This window comes from Rattus norvegicus, chromosome 3 (genome assembly GCF_036323735.1).
Source record: "Rattus norvegicus strain BN/NHsdMcwi chromosome 3, GRCr8, whole genome shotgun sequence".
NCBI lineage: Eukaryota > Metazoa > Chordata > Mammalia > Rodentia > Muridae > Rattus > Rattus norvegicus.
In genome coordinates, this window is record NC_086021.1 from 164120995 (window position 1) to 164139436 (window position 18442).

An 18442-nucleotide genomic window follows, 5' to 3' on the forward strand; every position below is an offset into this window, starting at 1 on the left:
TACTTTCATTGATTATAGCACAGTCATTTACTAGGTGAAATTGTACATTTTCAACTATTATAGTTGATTGTGAAGGCTTAAAAAAAAATCACACATGCCACTCTGTACTTAGGAGGCTTTTTAGCTTGAGATAAGTCAAGACTAAATGCCCGAGACCTGTCTTAAAAAGAAATTATATGTAAAGCGTCATCCCCCACCCATAGGAAAGTCATGCAGAGGCATCCATCTGTGTATCTCACGAATTTTAGATCTACAAGACGGAAGCACAGCTAAAATTTGGCTTAAAAAGTCAATATTATAGGTGTTTGGAGAGACGGCTCAGTGGTCAGGAGCTCTTGCGGAGGACCCAGGTTCAGTTCCCAGCACCCACATAACAACATGTGACCTTCTGTGACTCTGGTTCCTGGGGATTTGGTACCCTCTTCTGACTATTGTGGGCACCAGGCATGCATGAAATGTATATATGTACACGAAGGTAAAATACTCAGAAATAAAAATAAATACCTTATTTTAAAAAAGGCTCAGTGTTAGGAACAGAGCAGTGGCTCAGTAGTTCAGAGTGCTTCTCCAGGTCAGTTTCTATTACCCTGGCTAGCAGCTCACAACCACAGTAACTCCAGCTCCTGGGGATCCTACACCCTCCTTGGGTTTCCACTAGTATCCCCACACACCTGGCATATACTCACACAAACACACATGCACATGAAGAAAAATAAAAGTAAACTTTCAAAACAACTCAGTGTCAAAGAGGAGCAGGTAGAAGAGGTAAAGCTGGATTGTAAAATGAAAAGGACATTGGGAGACATAAGTTATTCTGGCATTGAGGAGATGTGGGTAGAAAGGAGACTCTAGGAAAAAACAGTGAGTCTTTGAGAAATCTTCCCAAGATGTTCAGGGTAAGGGTAATTTTATTTTTTTAAAAAAGTTTTTGTGGACTGGAGAGATGGCTCATCCGTTAAGAGCACTGACTGCTCTTCCAGAGGTCCTGAGTTCAATTCCTGGCAACCACATGGTGGCTCACGACCATCTGTAATGGGATCTGATGCCCTCTTCTGGTGTGTCTGAAGACAGTGACAGTGTACTTATATACATTAAATAAATAAATCTTTAAAAAAAAAAGTTTTTGTAGGGGTTGGGGATTTAGCTCAGTGGTAGAGCGCTTGCTAGTGCAAGGCCCTGGGTTCGGTCTTCAGCTCCAGGAAAAAAAAAGTTTTTGTAAATGATATTTTTATATTCTATCAAGCCCATATAAAAGACACATAATCCTGGTATTTATTTACAAGCTGTAAACCGAGGTTGGGCAGACTTTGAGCTATGTTAATTTATATCCCAGCCAGTGTCCCTTGTTACTTGCTGTTTCTCCTGGCCACGTGCTCATGGTTCATCTCCTCTCTGTCTCCTCTCTGTCTCCTCTCTTTTCCTCTCTTACTTTCTTCCCTTCTCCTCCTCTGGTATTTCTTGTGAGCTCTCACTTGACTCTCAAGTCCCACCTTTCTCTACTGTCCAATCACAGGCTATAGGCTTTTATTGACCAATTAACTTGGGGAGCAAGGTTTGCACAACAAAAGTTGTTGTTCTTGAGGATTTACTTGTCTTGGGACAACCAGATCTTGGGGTACAGAATTTGGCATTTGAATACAGCTGCACCAGGCCTGTGCCTATGGAGGCCTGGAGAGGGCATCAGCTCTCTTGGAACTTGAGTTACAGGAACTTACAAACTGCCCTGTGGTGCTGGAGAGAGAATCTGGATCTTCTGCAAGAGCAGCAAGTGATCTGAGCCGCGGAGCCATCTCTCCAGTTCAGCTTGGCTTCTTTTTTTTTTTTTAATTATAGAAACAAGATTAACAACTTTTTGTTTGTTTTAGACAGTGTCTCACTATGCATCCCTGGTTGGCCTGGAATTTGCTGTGTGGACCAGCCTGGGCTTGAACTCAGAGAGACCCACTGGCCTCTGCCTCCCAAGTGCTGATATTAAAGTTGTTTGCCACCATGCTTGGCAACAGCGTAATGTTGCTCAACAAATTTGTAGTATAGTTTTGCTTCGTTGGAATCAGCCTTATTAAGATTATACTATCTTCACTCTTTTTAGTACACAGCTTTTCAAATTTTGACAAACACATGTAAGAAGGGCCCTCTTCTGTAGTTATTTCTGTCTTCTCATTTTTACCTCCTAAGAAACACTTGCATTCTTCTGCCCTAACAATTTTGACCCCTTTGAGAATGTTGTTATATTTGTACTATTTATGTAGGAACATACATGCACACACAAAACTCATTAAAGAGGCCATGAATTTGAGAGTAAGGGAAGTGGTTACATGGGGAGGGATTGGAGGGAAGAAGGAGAGAGGGCCAGAAAATGATATAATTATAATCTAAAATAATTTTAAAAACAGTATTATATATCATCCTAGCACTTTGGGTCCAGCTTAAACTACATGTGTAACAGTCTGCCAAAAGGAAAACAAAAGGAATGCTGTGTAAACACCAGCCTAGGATGTGGGTGTGTCGGTTCCCAAGGTCTGCTGTCACAGGACAAGCTGGGCGTGGTTCTTTCTGCACTGCCAGACTTTGAAGGCGGAGCAAGGAAGACTGCTGCCAATTTGAGGCCAGCCTGGATTGTAGAGTGAGACTTTATCTTGTAAAGCCAGGAACAAACATTCCCTCCAAAATTACCCTAAAGTTGTGGGGATAGAAAGGTAATGTTTTGCAGTTCAGGTAAGAGTCCAGAAGTCTAAGACAGTATCTTAGAGCAGGGAAAATTCTCATTCTATGCCTTTTCCTAGGTTTTGCTGGTTGCCTACAATCATTGGTGTTTCTTGGCCTGTGTATGATTCTTTCTCATCTGTGTCTGTTTCTGATGCCATTCTGTGTCTTCACATCATCTGCACTCTGTGTGTGTCCCTATGTCCACGTGGATTGGATTGGATTGTGTCTACAAAGACCCTATGAGAACAGATAAAGTTACATTTTAAGGTTTTGGATGGATATAAATCTTGGGAAGGCATTACAGTGTTGGGCGCACGAACACACACACACACACACACACACACACACACACACACACACACACACACACACAATTTCTTCATTCTTGGATCTTGAGCATGTTCCTGGGCTTAAAACCCAAGGGTTTATGCATTCTAGGCAGTTGTTTCACCACCAGTATAAACATGTAAAGGTGCACGTATGCATGTGCAAACCAGAAGTTAATGTCGCTGTTCCCCCACTCCATCTCCACTTTCCTGAGTCATGGTCTCTTTTTGAACATGGGGCTCCTCCATTGGCTACACCAGCTGGTCTGTGAACACAAAGGGTCTTCCTGTCTGCCCGTGTCACTCTCCCTATTTTTATGATGATACTGGAAGTTGATCTTAGGTCCCTTGTGCTTGTAAGCATGTCAGCTGAGCCAGCTTCCCAGTAGTCTCTCATCCCTAGGTGATATTTTTATTTAATTTTAAAAGTTTTTCAATATTTTTTTTTGTGGTACTGATTCTTAAGCAAGTGTTCTACCTCTGAGTTATACCTCAGATTCAGAGTGACTTGAAAAAAAATTAAAAATTCATTGTGTGTGTGTGGGGGGGAGAGGCGGGGGGAGGAGAGTGGGGGGAGACGGTGTGTAGGTAGAGGTCAGAGGGTGAAACAGGCAGAGGTTAAGATAATTTTTGGGAGTTGGTTCTCATTTTCTAACTCATTGAGGGAAAAGCTCTTTTCTTCTGCCACTGTGCTGTGTACTGCTCATGCCTGGACTCCCAGTATTTGGGAGACTTAGGCATGAGGATTGTTGGGATTTCAGGGCATCCTGGATTATATAATGAGTTCTAGAACAGTCTGACCTGCAGAGTGAGATCTTGTCTCAAAACAAACAGATAAACAAACAAACAAACAAGCAAACCAGAAAATAGTGTTGAGAGATAGTTTGGTACTTAGGAGTGCCTGTTGCACATCTGTGAGGCCTGAGTTTTTATCCCAGCGTCTGTGTGACATCTGGTGTCGTTACATAGCACTGTGAGGAGATGGAGGTAGCAGGATCACTGGGACTGGTAGGCTGCTAGCCTAGCTGAAAAAAACAAACCAAACCAAACCCCACGAGCTTCAGGTTTAGGGAGAGACCCTGTCTCAAAGGAATAAGGCAAAGAGTAATAGAGGAAGGCACCTGATCTCCACACATACATACACCTACATATATATATATATACACACACACACATACACACATATATATACATATACACATACATACGTGTATACACCAAACATACATACAGAAATTAGACAAGCATTTTAAAAAAAATAAACAAAGCTTATAGTTATCATCTTACCCTAAACCATTATTGTATTATTTCTGGAAAGAAAAACAAGTATTTTCCCATGTAACTATCATGTGACACTATTTTGGGGAGATGTAAACAAGCATCTACTCACCCCAGATATGGAGCCAATCATAGATGAAAGTACAGACACCATGGAAGTCCACTTAGTGGCCAGTGAATTTTATTGGGATTATTTATAACAATGTGGGTGAGGCTTACTCACAGGAGCAGAAATGACCCAAAGACAGCTGCATCAACCAGAAGCCCATTCCAGCATGGGAGACAAGAGAACGGGAAAGCTGGGAAGCCGGAGCTCACTGCACAGCTTGTGTGCAGCTTGGCAGGTTGGAGGGAGTCTTCCCAGGCAGCTTCGCTGGCTAGAGAGTGGTTTTTGCCTGTCTTTCAGGAGGCCAGGGTCTAGTGAACGGCCAGCTTCAGGGGCTTCCTGAATTTTCACTCTAAGATGCAATGTGTTATCTTGGAAGAAATTGCTACAGAATAGTAATTTATTAATAGTATAATAGTATTATCATGTTTTGTTAAATTTTATAATATTTTTTGAGGCAGAATCTCACTATGTAGCACTGGCTGACCCGGAACTCACTATAGAGACTAGGCTGGTGTCAAACTCATGGAAATCCTAGTTCTCTGTTTAAATTTTTTATGATTTTTGTTTCCAGAATTAGTGGGTTGTTTCTTAAGGCTTTTACTTTATAGAAGCCCTCTTATGTCATCTGTTTCATGATGCTCACACTTTGATCTGTAGAGTTTTACATTCTGGGTATATCATTTCTTACTATTGGACTCAGGTTGAACAGTTTCTGTTAAGAATGCTAGCTTCCATAGCTATGCTGTATAACTTACTACATGACTGCTTGTTAATTTTCAAAAACTTGATGGGTAGAAAATAGGAGCAACTTGACTGACTGCTGTGCCTCAGGGCTTCTCAGGCTGCAAGTCTCTTCAGCTCTGCTGACAGGGACTGGAGGTTGCTTGCGTGTTGTCTTTCTTGTGTGTGGTAAGTTGGTGCTGGCTTAGTGGGAAGCTTTAGTTCTGTTTTACTTAGGACTGCCTGAGTTCTTCATGATGCGGTGCTGGCTACTCCCAGAGCAGTCAGTTCTGGAAAGCAAGGCAGAACTGTACTGTCTTATAATATAGCTTTGGAAACAACTTTACCTTTTTTTACACTGTATTCTTATGGTCACAAAGGCAAGCATTCCACTGTGGGAGAGGAGTTATATAAACATTTGAAGGAAGGCTTCCTGGGGCTCATGCTGGAGGTTGTCTACCACAGCTCCTAATCTTCTAACAAGTTCAGATCTTTCTATATTTTCTTCCTGCATTAATTGTGCCTAAGTTCCAAGGGTACCAAACATTTCTTTCTTCTCATTCCCATGAGTGTATTTTGGGTTGACAGGTTTCAGTACTTACCTAACAATAGTTGGTTTTAATTTTTTACTTTCTAAAAACTATTCTTAATTTAATTCTATTTAATTATGTTTGTTTATTTATTTATTGATGATTGATTGTGTGGGCACCCATGTTCCACTGTGTGTATGAAGAAGTCAGAGACAATATGTGGGAACTGTTCTTTCCTTCCACCATGTGGGTGCCAGGGTCAAGTTTAAGTTGGCAGGCTTGGCAGCAAGTGCCTTAACCTACTGCGCCATCTTGACTACTGTTTGTTTGTTTGTTTGTTTGTTTGTTTTTTAAAGGATTGTGTGTGTGTGTGTGTGTGTGTGTGTGTGTGTGTGTGTGTGTGTGTGTGTGGCATGTATGTACATGTGGGTGCCCTCAAAGGCCAGAAAAGATGTTAGTTGTAGGTAGTTACGAACCAGCTTACATAGATACTCTGATCCTCTGTCAGAACAACAGGAATTCTTGGCTACAAGCCATCTCTCTAAGCTCCTCCATTGATCTCTATTTTATTTTATTTTATTTTATTTTATTTTATTACTTATTCATTTTACATCCTGCTCACTGCCCCCTCCCAGTCATTTCTCCCACAATCCTTCCCCCATCCACCCCTTCTCCTCTGATGAGTGTAGGCTCCCTGGCTATCTCCTCACTGAGGGCACGTCAAGTCTCTGTGAGGCTAGGCACATCCTCTCCCACTGAGGCCAGACAAGGCAGCCAGCTACAAGAACGTATGCCATATACAGGCAACAGCTTTTGGGACAGCCCAGCTCCAATTCTTCAGGACCCACATGAGGACCAAGCTGTAAATCTGCTATCTATGTGCAGAGAGGCCTAGGTCCAGCTGGTGTATGGCTTTGGAATGTGGAATGTTGAGCTATTATAGTAGTTTAAGAAGAGTCATATGAAGGAAGCAGTAATGAGAGTAAAAGGAAGAAATATAATTTTAATTGCAAGATTTTCTTCCTACTACTGTTGGTCTTATTCTAAGAACTCAAGGAATTTTGCTCCTTGACTTCTTATGTATTTCTTAATTTTTTCATAGATCTGTGGCAAATATGCTTTTGGGTATTGGAGAATAGGTGGTAAACACAGAATGACAGTTTCTGAGGTTCCTTTGTGAATCAGATAGTGACATCATACTATGAAGAGTTGAAGCTCTTACATCACATCTCATTTCTCTTGTGTCCGAGGTGACTACTGATGACTATGGGGTGTATTTTATCAGGATATTCAGTTTGGGGTATTTTCAGTGTGGGGCATTTTTTTGATAACCAAGTGAAGTTTTTTAGGTTTTAGGAGTAAGGTGTGGGCCAGAGCTTTAGTTTTTGGGTCATGTTGTTATGTAGAAACAGTTTAAAGCTCTATGACCTGATAGTGTCCTCAGGGAATGAATATAGAGAGAGCAGGAATTGAGCCAGTATAAGCCAGTATTAAGAACAGAGAGCAAGGACATTTTAAAATTTTATTTTGTTTTATGTATATTCATGTTTTGCCTGTATGTATGTCTGTGTACCACGAGTATAATGGGTGCCTAAAGAGGTAAAAACAGGGTATTAGATCTGGAACTGGAAAAACAGATTGTTCTGACCCCTCCTGTGGGTGCTGGGATCTGAACTGGGGTCCTGATAAGAGCACTAAGTTCTGTTCTTAAGCACAGACCCATCTCTTCAGCCCCTACAAGAGGGCTTTTTTAAGAAACTGAGAATAATCAGAAGAGTGTAAACCTAGAAAATGTGTCTTGGGAACTCAAGGGAAGAGGAAGTTTAAATTTTGCTGATAATAGAATAAATACTAGAATTGAAAATTGTGTTGAGCAGTGTGAAGACCATTGATTATTATGGAGCCTTTAGGAAAGGCCAGAGATGCTAATAATATTTCATTTATCTTGTTTTCAGGTTTGCTGTCTTATTGATGGTATGTCTGACAGTGCACCACAGCTCGATTCAATGGGTAGCCTGACCATGAAATCTCAACTTCAGATTACTGGTAAGTCTTTTACAAAGGTACAGTATCTTATATCTCTGCCTCCTGTATTAAAAACAATAATCTTGGTGAGTGGAGAGATGGTTCACAGGTTAAGAGCACTTGCTGCAGTTCCAGTAGACCCTGGTTTAGTTTCCAATACCTGTGTCATACGTGGGGCCTTACAACCCCAACTCCAGAGGACCTAGTATCCTCTTCTGGTCTCTGAGGACACCTGCACTCATGTGGCATTCACTTACACACATGCATACATCTGAATAGAAAAATAAAAAAGTTCCCTTTTTAAAAATCTTACAAGAGCGATGTCTGTAGTGGGCTATTACATTTTAGGCACTAAGTCAGTATTTGATGAATGAATACATGAATGGAATGTTAAGGTATAGGAAAATCATTTTTATTTTAAGATGTCCTATAGATTCATTCTCCTCCATTAAACTGGTATCTAGGCAATTACTGTTGTTATTAATATTAATAATTTTAATTTGTTATATTTCAATATATGAATTATATTATGCATTACTATATAATTTAATAATTTATTAAACAGAATTAATCCATTATCACTACGATCAGTTACTACTTATTTACCTTTTTAAATTTTTAATTTTGAGAATTTCATATGGGAATATAGCATTTACATCATTTCCTCCATTTCTAACTCCTGTGTTCCTCCTCACTCCTCAAATGTATGACTTCTTCTTTAGTCATTATTGTTACACACACACACACACACACACACACACACACACACCACTCACACACACACACACACAAAACAGTAGCATGTAGGGTGTGAGTGTGTGTATGTGTGTGGTATGTGAGTGTGTGTTGTGTTGTGTGTATGTATGTGTGAGAGAGAGTGTGTGTGTGTTTGTGTGTGTGGTGTGTGTGTGTGTGGAGTGTGTGTTTAGGGCTGACCACTTGGAGCTGGATAACCTATCAGGGAGCTTGACCCTGACTCTTCCCCCTCTTGGTTTTTCCTAGGAGTGGGTCTTAGGAGAGTTCTCCTGAGTCACGGTAGTGTCACCTGAGCTATTGTTGAGCAGATCTTGTTTAGGTGACTATACTGCTGAGATTTCATGGGTATAACTTCCCTGTCATATATAGAAGACACTGTCTTGTAGCCGAAGTCCAGTCTTCTAGCTTTTCAAATCTTTCTGTTCTCTCTTTTGTAATGTTCCCTGAGTCTTAGGTATAGGGACTGTGCTGTAGATGTAGCCGTTTGGGTTAACTACTCTGTGCTTGATTATTCTTTGATTTTGACCAGTTTGGGATTTCTGTGATGGTCTCTACTTGCAGCAAAAAGAAGCCACTTTGATGAAGAGTGAAAAGTACACCTACTTATGGGTGTAACGATGAGTGAGTACTTAGAGAGCAGTAAGGAGTTACACGGTTAGGAAAGTGGTAGGAGTAGGTTTTCCTCTAGGGTCCATGAACTTACCAACCACAGGTTGTAAATTCTCTCCAATTGAGTGGGCCTTAAGTTTAATTAAGTAGCTGTTATTATCCCTGAGATATAAGTGTTGCTAGTGTACCCGTGTTGGTCCCTTGCTGTGCTGGTCATTGTTACGGTTTATAGCTTTTAAATCTGGGTAGGACTATTGATTGCTTTTCTCCTCTAGCAGCTTCTTAGCACCTTTGGATGCTATGAAAAGTAGTCCACAGGGAAGAGGCTTCTAGGTCAGTTCTAGCTCAATTCTTCTAAGTCCTGAGAGGTAAGTTAGAGCAATGTCAGTAGCTTATATTGTGTTAGGAATTTTTTGGACTTGCCTGACCAACAGCTCAAAGGGAGGTTTTCCATGTCTAGCACTGGGGTTTTTGTTAGATGTTCTTAGGGGGAAGCAGTGTGTAAATGCTAAGTTATATATATTATATAAGATATATATGTGAACATAAAATGTTGCCCTATGACTTTTTCAAACCTCCTTAATGTTATTCCTCCTTCCTCCTTCCTTCCCTTTCTCTGTATTGCCTTCCCTTTTCCTAGTTACAGTGTGTTGCCCCCTTTCTCTCCCATTTTCCCATTCATAGAACCCATGTCTTACTATTCCCCTCTTTAGAGCACTTCCTTCTACTTTGTCCCATGATCTCTTTGTACTTTCTTGGCTTCTGCAGTTATACCAGGTTATGTACTCAGATCTAAAGATTCAGAGCTAGGATCCACAAGTAAGAGAGAACATGCAGCTGCCATCTTTCTGGGTTAGGGCTGCCTCACTTAGGATGATGGCTTCTAGTTCTCTTCATGGACCTGCACATTGCATGGTTTCACTTTTCTTTGCAGTGAATGGAATTCTGTTGTATAAATGTACAGCAATTTCATTATCTGTCAGTCAGTTGAACACTGGGACTGTTTCCATTTTCTTGCTATTATGAATGGAGCAACGGTAGAAATGGCTAAGCAAGTGTCTGGAAAGTAGGCTATGGCACACCAGGGGTTGATGTAGCTGGGTCGCATGGTATATTTACTTTTTAGCTTTTTGTGAATTCTTTACACTGATAATCCTAGTGGTGGCACCTATTTGCCGTTCCACCAACAGTGAGTGAAGATTCTTTGCCAATTTGGTCATCAGCATTTGTTAGTCAGTTTATTATTTTCTATCTTAGTTGTTCTGACTGGGGAAAGATGAGATCTCAGAGTAGTTTTAATTTTCATTTCTCAAATTGCTGATGATGTTAAACACTTTTAAGAGAATTTCTTAGCTATTTTGATTTCTTCTTTTGAGAACTCTTGTGTTCAGACCCATAGGTTTGAGTTTTTTGTTTATATTAGAATTAATCCTTTGGGCTGGAGACAAGACTCAGCGGTTAAGAGCTCTGACTGCTGTTCCAGACACACACACACACACACACACACACACACACACACACACACACACACACACACACACGACTCCTTTATCAGATCTATAGTTGACAACATTTTTCTTCCTCAATTCAATTGATTGTCTCTTTTGCTGCACAGAAGACTTCTAGTCAGATGAACTAACTAGAACCTCCCTCCCCCACCATCAATTGTCAGCCCTAATTCTGGAGCACATGGAGCCCTGTTTAGCCCTCCTTCCCCACACCTTTAGCTTCAGAGCACTGCTCTTGTTTTCGTCCAGCATCTTAGTGTTTCAGGTTTCGCAGAAAGGTCTTTGATTCACTTTTAAAAAATATTTATTTTATGTGTATTTGTGTTTTGCCTTTAAGTGTATCTGTGTGAAGATGCCTTCACTCCTGAACTTGGGAATTATAGATAGTGGTGAGCTGCCGTGTGGGTGCTGGGATTTGAACCTGGGTCCTCTGGAAGAGTAACCAGTGCCCTTATCCTCTGAGCTGTTTGTCCAGCTCCTTTTGATCCATTTTCTTTTTTTATCATAGGTACTTAGAGCTATAAGATCCCATCTTAGAACTGCTTTTAATGTGTCCAGAGGTTTTGTTGTCTTTTCGTTTTCAAGTATTTCAAGGAAAGTTTTATTTCTTTCTAGATTTCTTCCTAAGCTTCTTTGACTCATCCATCATTCAGTAATGTGTTTAATCTTTAAACACACACACACACACACACATACACACACACGAATCCTTTATCAGATCTATAGTTTACAACATTTTTCAACTATTTTTCTTGTGATTACCAGAGATTCATTTGATGTTATTTTAAGCTTTATCACATTGTGGTAATATAGGATACACAGAGTCGTTCAGCTTTTCTGACTTTGTTGAGATTTGTTTTCTGTCTGTTTCAGAGGAACTCGCATGGGCTCCTAAGTAGATCATATGGTTTAGATTGTATGGTCTTTGGTAGTGGGTAGACTATTCTGTAGATGTGTTGCGTGTCACGTCTGTTGGATGTATCATGTTTTTATTTATTTTCTCTCTGTTTTGTTTTGTTAGACAAGACCTTCTAGCTTAGTATTGTGCCACATATGATATGTAGCCAAGAATGACCTTGAACAGGACACTTCCTGCTTCCCACCTCCTAAGTGCTGAGATTACAGACATATGTCCCCCAAATCTGGTTCAACAACTTTAGAATTATTTTTGTCTCTCAAGAAAGAATTCCTGTGTCTATTAGCATTACAAACTATTTACTCTGGGTAAACAAATCTAGGCATTCACTTACCCACTTTTGTGGGTTTGGATTGCTCATATACAGCATTTTTACCATTCCTGTTTTTAAGGATTATTCATGTTATAGCATGTATAAGTAGTACTTTATTTCTTTTTACTGACAAACAATAATTCCATTGATTTAATGTACAATATTTTATTTATGCATTTCTTTTAGTTGATGGATGCTTGGATTGTTTCTGCTTTAGTATATTTTTTTTAAAGATTTATTTATTTTATGTATATGAGTACACTGTCGCTGTCTTCAGATACACCAGAAGAGGGCATCGGATCCCATTACAGATGGTTGTGAGCCACTGTGTTGTAGAAGGGAATTGAACTCAGGACCTCTGGAAGAGCAGTCAGTGATCTTACTGCTGAGCTATCTCTCCAACCCCTCTGCTTTTATATTTTTATATTTACTTAGTGTGTGTGTGTGTGTTCATTTTGTGCACAAGCAAGTGTGCATGTGCATGTGCATGTATATGGAAGCCAGTGGACAGTAGTTCTCTCCTCCATCATGTGGTTCTTCGGATCAAGCTAAAGTCCTCAGCAGCACCTGTGTTCTGCAGCCATCTTGCTAGACTTGTACTCTTTAATCTATTATGAATAATGATATGAACGTTTATATAGTTTTTGTGAGGATGAATGCCTTCTCTTCACTTGGGTGTGTATGTAGGAGTTGAGTTGCATGTTTATACAGTATTCAAGTTTTTAATATTTTGTTTGTTTTTTGTTTTTTGAGGCAGGGTTTCTTTGTGCAGCCTTGCCTGTCCTGGAACTCACTGTAGACCAGGCTGGCCTCAAGCTAACAAATTGGCCTGCCTCTGCTTATGAAGTGCTGGGATTAAAGGCATTTGCCATCATCTCTCGAAAATTTTACTCTCTTAGTAAGAGTTTCTACTGCTTTGAAGAGATACCAGTTGACCATGGCAACTCTTATAAAGGACAATGTGTAATTGGGGCTGGTTTATAGGTTCAGAGGTTCAGTCCATCATGGTCACGGCAGGAATCATGATGGCATGCAGGCAGTCCTGTTGCCTGAGAGGTAGCTGAGAGTTATCTATCTGGATTGACAGGCAGCAGGAAGAAGCTTACACTGGGCCTGATTTTGGACTTCAGAAACCTCAAAAGCCACCCCCAGTAACACCCTTCCTCTAGCAAAGCCACACCTCCTAACAGTGTCACATCCTGTGAGACTTTTTTATGCAAGTCATCACAGCTACTCATTTTAAAATACTGACGAAGCTCCAGTTCAGAGTGTGGGACATCATAGGGACAGTTACTCTGCAGCTGACTTGAATGCCATCACAAAGACATATGAGCATCGCAACTCAAAACCACTTGATGTGTAGGAAGTCAGAGATTTGGGTCCATCCCCTGGCATATGCTTGCTGGGCTTCTAGATGTTTTGCGATTCCATGACATACTGCTTGAGAGCTGTGCTGTAACTCATTTGGCCAGGCATGGGGGTGTGGGCGATGTGCCCATGGTCCGCCCTGGTACTGACTGGGGAGGGTAGTGCCCATGGTCCTGGCACTGACTCTGTGTGTGTGTGTGTGTGTGCGCGCGCGCACGTGCGTGCCCATGGTCCTGGCACTGACTGTGGGGGGTGTCTCCTGGTTTCTTGGTACTTATTTGAGTGTCTGGTGTGTAGAAGTCCTGTGCATATGTATATATTTACTAATATAAGGAAAATATAAGAAATATAATTATCATAAACAAAATTGATATATTTTAGGGAATAGCTGCTTCCAAATAAAAATAACTGGCCTAATCTTTAATGAAATGTCATTGACCAAGGAGTAAACTATTATTTCAAATATTAAAGTGTTTTCTCTTTTCTTTATAGTCATCTCAGCCAAACTTAAAGAAAATAAAAAGAATTGGTTTGGACCAAGTCCTTATGTAGAAGTCACAGTAGATGGGCAGTCAAAGAAGACAGAAAAATGCAACAATACAAACAGCCCCAAGTGGAAGCAGCCCCTCACAGTGTAAGTCCCAGTGTGGCACCGAGCAGGGAGCCACTCCGAAGCGCTGGCTTCCTCGCACTCGTCCCCTCCTGCTCTGTCTAGTGCTGTCTGTCTGTCTGTCTTCATTTTCTTAGTTTAGTTGGTGATGGTTTCACTGTTGCCACTGAAGAAAAGTAGGAAGAGCTTTTTACAATAGTTTGTCCTGTTATTTTTAGTTTTTAATTTTTGAAAAATTTCATACATGAATGATATATTTATATCAGTATAATAGCCTTTAAACAAGATTTATTCTTATTTTCTGTGTATGAGTGTTTTGCCTGTATGTATGACTATACTAATGTGTATAGTACCCTTGAAGGTCAAAGGAAGGTATTAGATCCCCTGGAATTGGAGTTGTAAATGTTTGTTAGCCACCATGTTCTGCTAGGCACAGAAACCAGGTCCTCTGAAAAAGGAGCAAGTGCTCTTACCTCTAGCCATCTTTCTAGTCCCAGGAGCCCCTTTCTTACACGTGGGCTGAATCAGGTTAATAGTAATTCACTTTTTAAAACCTTTTTGGTTTTTTTGGTTTTGTTTTGTTCTTTTTTGAAACAGAGTCTCACTGTGTAGTCCAGGCCTTGCTTGGAACTTGCTGTGTAGCTCAGACTAGCCTGAATTCTCTATCCTGTTGCCTTAAGCCTCCTGGGTGCAGGTGCTGTAGGTGTGTGCTCCCAGGCTCACACTTAGTTATTTTTTCCTTTTTGAGACAAGTCTTTCCTGTGTAGCCCTCGCTGTCCTCCTGTGCAGCCGTCTCGGTCCTGGGACTTCCTCTGTGGACTAGGTCGGCCTCTGACTTAGAGACATCGCTCTCTGCTGCCCAAGTACTGGGACTAAAGGCGGGCACTGCCGCTCCAGGCAGTTTTGTTTTTTTTTTTCTTAAATAGGGTTTTGTGTGTATCTGTATCTGTATCTAATGTTGGGTATGATGGTGCATGCATACAATCCCAGCCCTCCTTAGGCTGAGATAGGAGAATATCAGGTATTAGACATACCTGCTACATGGCAAAACTCTATTTAAAGAAACCATGTATTTTAAAAGTTATAGTGCCCCCGCAAACCAACATTCAATTTTGTTGTATTTTTATAATGTTACATAATAAAAAGTTAATACCAAACAATTGTACTATATGTTTCATTCTATAACATTGTTTTTATTATGTTCATTTTTAAAATATTTTTTTTAACTTATATGTATGTGCAAAAAAAGCCAGAAGCCCAGTTTCCCTGTGCTGGACTCATCTGGTCCTTTGGAAGCATGTTTAATCCTCTTAACAACTGAAATGTCTCTCAGAGAGCACATTCTTTATTGTGTGCCTTTGCCATGCATGATGTCTGTGCTTCTGTTTTGAGACTGGGTCTTATCCAGGCTTCCACATCGACTTTCCTCCCATGAGTGATGGCCGGCAGGACTTTGGGTGTGTAATAGTAGACTGTATTCCAAACTTCAGCTAGCTTCCTAGGTGCACCACCCTGGCAGTTTGCTCCCCGTCTCGGAGGAGCATTACTTTTAGTATTAATTCCCACCTGATAAGCTAACTGTGTAGATGATACCTCAAATTCAGTAAAATTTATCACATATGTAAGGATTTGATTGTAAATTCACTATTTTAAGAAAGACATTTTAGGGCTGGAGAGATGGCTCAGCGGTTAAGAGCACTGACTGCTCTTCCAGAGGTCCTGAGTTCAAATCCCAGCAACCACATGGTGGCTCACAACCATCTGTAATGAGATCTGATGTCCTCTTCTGGTGTGTTCGAAGACAGCTACAGTGTACTCATATAAATAACATAAAGACTTAAAAAAAAAAAGCAAAGAAAGACATTTTAAGGGCTGGAGAGATGGCTCAGTGGTTAAGAGCACTGACTACTCTTCCTGAGGTCCTGAGTTCAAATCCCAGCAACCACATGATGGCTCACAACCATCTGTAATGAGATCTGATGCCCTCTTCTGGTGTGTCTGAAGATAGCAACAGTGTGCTCATATACAATAAAATAAAATCTTAAAAAGAAAAAAAAAGAATTCTAAAAAAAAAAAAAAAGAGAGAGACATTTTAAAATTAACACATAAAATTCTTTTTGGGCATATCGTGTTGTTTCAGTAAATCCTCTCCTTTAATAATTTGTTGCTTTCTAAGCAGTTTTATTTTGTTTCCAGTGTTTGTGTATCTATGATGTTCCTATAGTCCAGTTTTACTCAAATACGGTTTTCATGAGATCTGAGAGCATAGACCACCTGGAGGAATAGCAGACTTTAAGAAGCTCAGTGAGAGACTGGGCTGTAGCTCTGCAGGTGAAGGCGCCTGCTCCAGTCCTAGTGACCTGAGTTAATCTCTGAGACGCACATAGCAGAAGGCAGAACCCGCTCCTGCAAGATAGAGGATAATCTGACCCCCACATCCAACTAAATAAATAAGTATAATTTTTTTGAGTTTAAGAAAAAGAGTACAATGAAGACAGTTTAGACATCACAGCTTTATTGTAACGTATTAAGGCTCTCATTGTGATGGTTAATGAAAATAACATTTTCCTTTTTTACTTTCAGTATCGTTACCCCTATGAGTAAATTATGTTTTCGTGTGTGGAGTCACCAGACCCTGAAATCTGATGTTTTATTGGGAACTGCTGGATTAGATATTTATGAAACATTAAAGTCAAACAATATGAAACGTATGTATGTTAGAATAGCATAAAATATACTGTGTTTTTTTGGAAGAAACTGTTATGTTAGAAATGTGGAACAACTCATATCAGTGTTTGTCTTATATTTAAATGGTCACTGAGCTGCTGGTGGTGATGCTGTCATTGCCCTGGGAAGCAGAGGCACATGGATCTCTGAGTTCCAGGCCAGCCAGGGCTACACTGTGTGGTCACAAATAGATTAAAGCAAACAAAGCAAGTACAATTATTTATGTGGTTCTAAACAATGACAGAAAAATCTTAAAACTGTTTAAAGCGTTCTGACTTTGATTTGGTCATTTATTTTAGATTACTGTTTTAGTAAATATTTATCTTGGTAAATAAATATTTACAAATTAATACATAATTATAGAAAACTAAAAGATTTAAAGCAGATGAAGGAGAAATATTTTAATTATAAATTCATAACTCAGCATATCATATTTTGAATATGAATTGTTCTACTCCTTGACATAATTTTAAGGACTTTTTTCCTTATTTAGGTCTTATGATATATAATCCATTATTAAATTATGTTTTTATTCAATAGATCTCAAGTTTATGTTGCTAAATGATCTTTATTTTCATGTTGGTTTGATTTATACTATGGTCTTAAAATCCTGGGATGAATAAAATAAATGATTCATATAATATATATACATATACATGTACACACACACACATAGTAAATGTTATATATATATTGGTGAAGTTCATTCTCTTTAAAAAGCAGTGATCTAGGGGGTGGGGTGGGGAAGCAATGTTCTGGTCTCAAAGGTCCTTAATCCTTTGTTAAGTAAAATACTTTATACATAGGAAAGAGTGATCTTTCTTACATAATTTTTGTTCTTTTTTAGTTGAGGAAGTAGTTATGACTTTGCAGCTTGTAGGTGACAAAGAGCCAACAGAGACAATGGGAGATTTGTCAGTTTGTCTTGATGGGCTGCAAGTAGAAGCTGAAGTTGTTACTAATGGTGAAACTTCATGCTCAGAGGGTAAGTGGCTACTTTTTCACCCCCCCTTTGAAGACAATATTATAGTGTAGACTTCTCCCCCCTCCTCCCTCCCTCTCTCTCTCTTTCTCTCTCTTTCTTTCTGTGTGTGTCTGTTTGTCTGTGTGTGCATGTCTGTGAGCCTAAGTCATATGTGTATAGGTTCCCCTGGAATCTCTTGGAGCTAGAGTTACGGGGATTGTAAACTGCCTAGTAGGGACATTGGTAATCTAGCTCTGGCCCTCACAAGAGCAGTATATTTTGTTAATCACCAAGTCCTCTCTCCATCCCCCTCTGCTGTGTTCTTTAGAGACAGGATTTCTCATGATGATCTAGTTTGTCTAGGCTGTCTAGCCAGAGAGTCCTGGATCTACCTGCCTTCCACCTTTTTGCTCAGTGCTGGGAGGCATGTGCTGCGTCGCCAGGTTTCTACATGGATGTTAGGAAGCTGAACTCAGGTCTTCATGCTTGTGTAGCCATCTCTCCAGTACTGCTAGACTGGAGTACTAGGCTAGTTTTGGACTCCTGTCTTCTAACTTCGGCCTTCCAAGTGCTGGGATTATAGGCAGATATAGGCCAGCATTTCCAGTTCAGTTACTACTTTGTGATTCTTCTGACAAAAATGGCTAGTGTGGTATTTGAAATTATTGTTAATTGCTGTTCTTTTAAAAAATGTTTATTTTCTTTTTAAAAAGGCATTGGTCTAGGAATATAGTGGTAGAATATTCCCTAGCATGTGTGAGGCCCTAAATTCAATCCCAGCATCAAAATAAAGTAAACAAATAATGAAAAGATGCTGATCACATTAAATACTATTTGTTGCAGCTTCTAAGAATTTTTAGAGTTAGGTGAGTAAAAGTTGAGTCCTAGTTGACCTGTGACTACTGAACTGAGTGATAAAGTACATCCTGAATGCTATTCATACATTCATGATGTATTCATGATGTCCTCGTAGATTC

At 40.0% G+C, this 18442-nt stretch overlaps 1 protein-coding gene across 2 annotated transcripts in view; it reads left to right on the plus strand.

The window, feature by feature from the left end:
* The window catches only part of Itch (itchy E3 ubiquitin protein ligase), a 91443-nt gene that overhangs the window by 18505 nt on the left and 54496 nt on the right, over nt 1-18442 (plus strand). For both annotated transcript variants that reach the window (XM_008762336.4, NM_001005887.2), the window contains exons 3-6: nt 7625-7715; nt 13657-13798; nt 16358-16482; nt 17349-17486. In XM_008762336.4, coding sequence (XP_008760558.1) covers nt 7646-7715; nt 13657-13798; nt 16358-16482; nt 17349-17486 — 475 coding nt within the window. In that variant the 5' untranslated portion in view covers nt 7625-7645. The remainder of the gene's footprint in view (nt 1-7624; nt 7716-13656; nt 13799-16357; nt 16483-17348; nt 17487-18442) is intronic.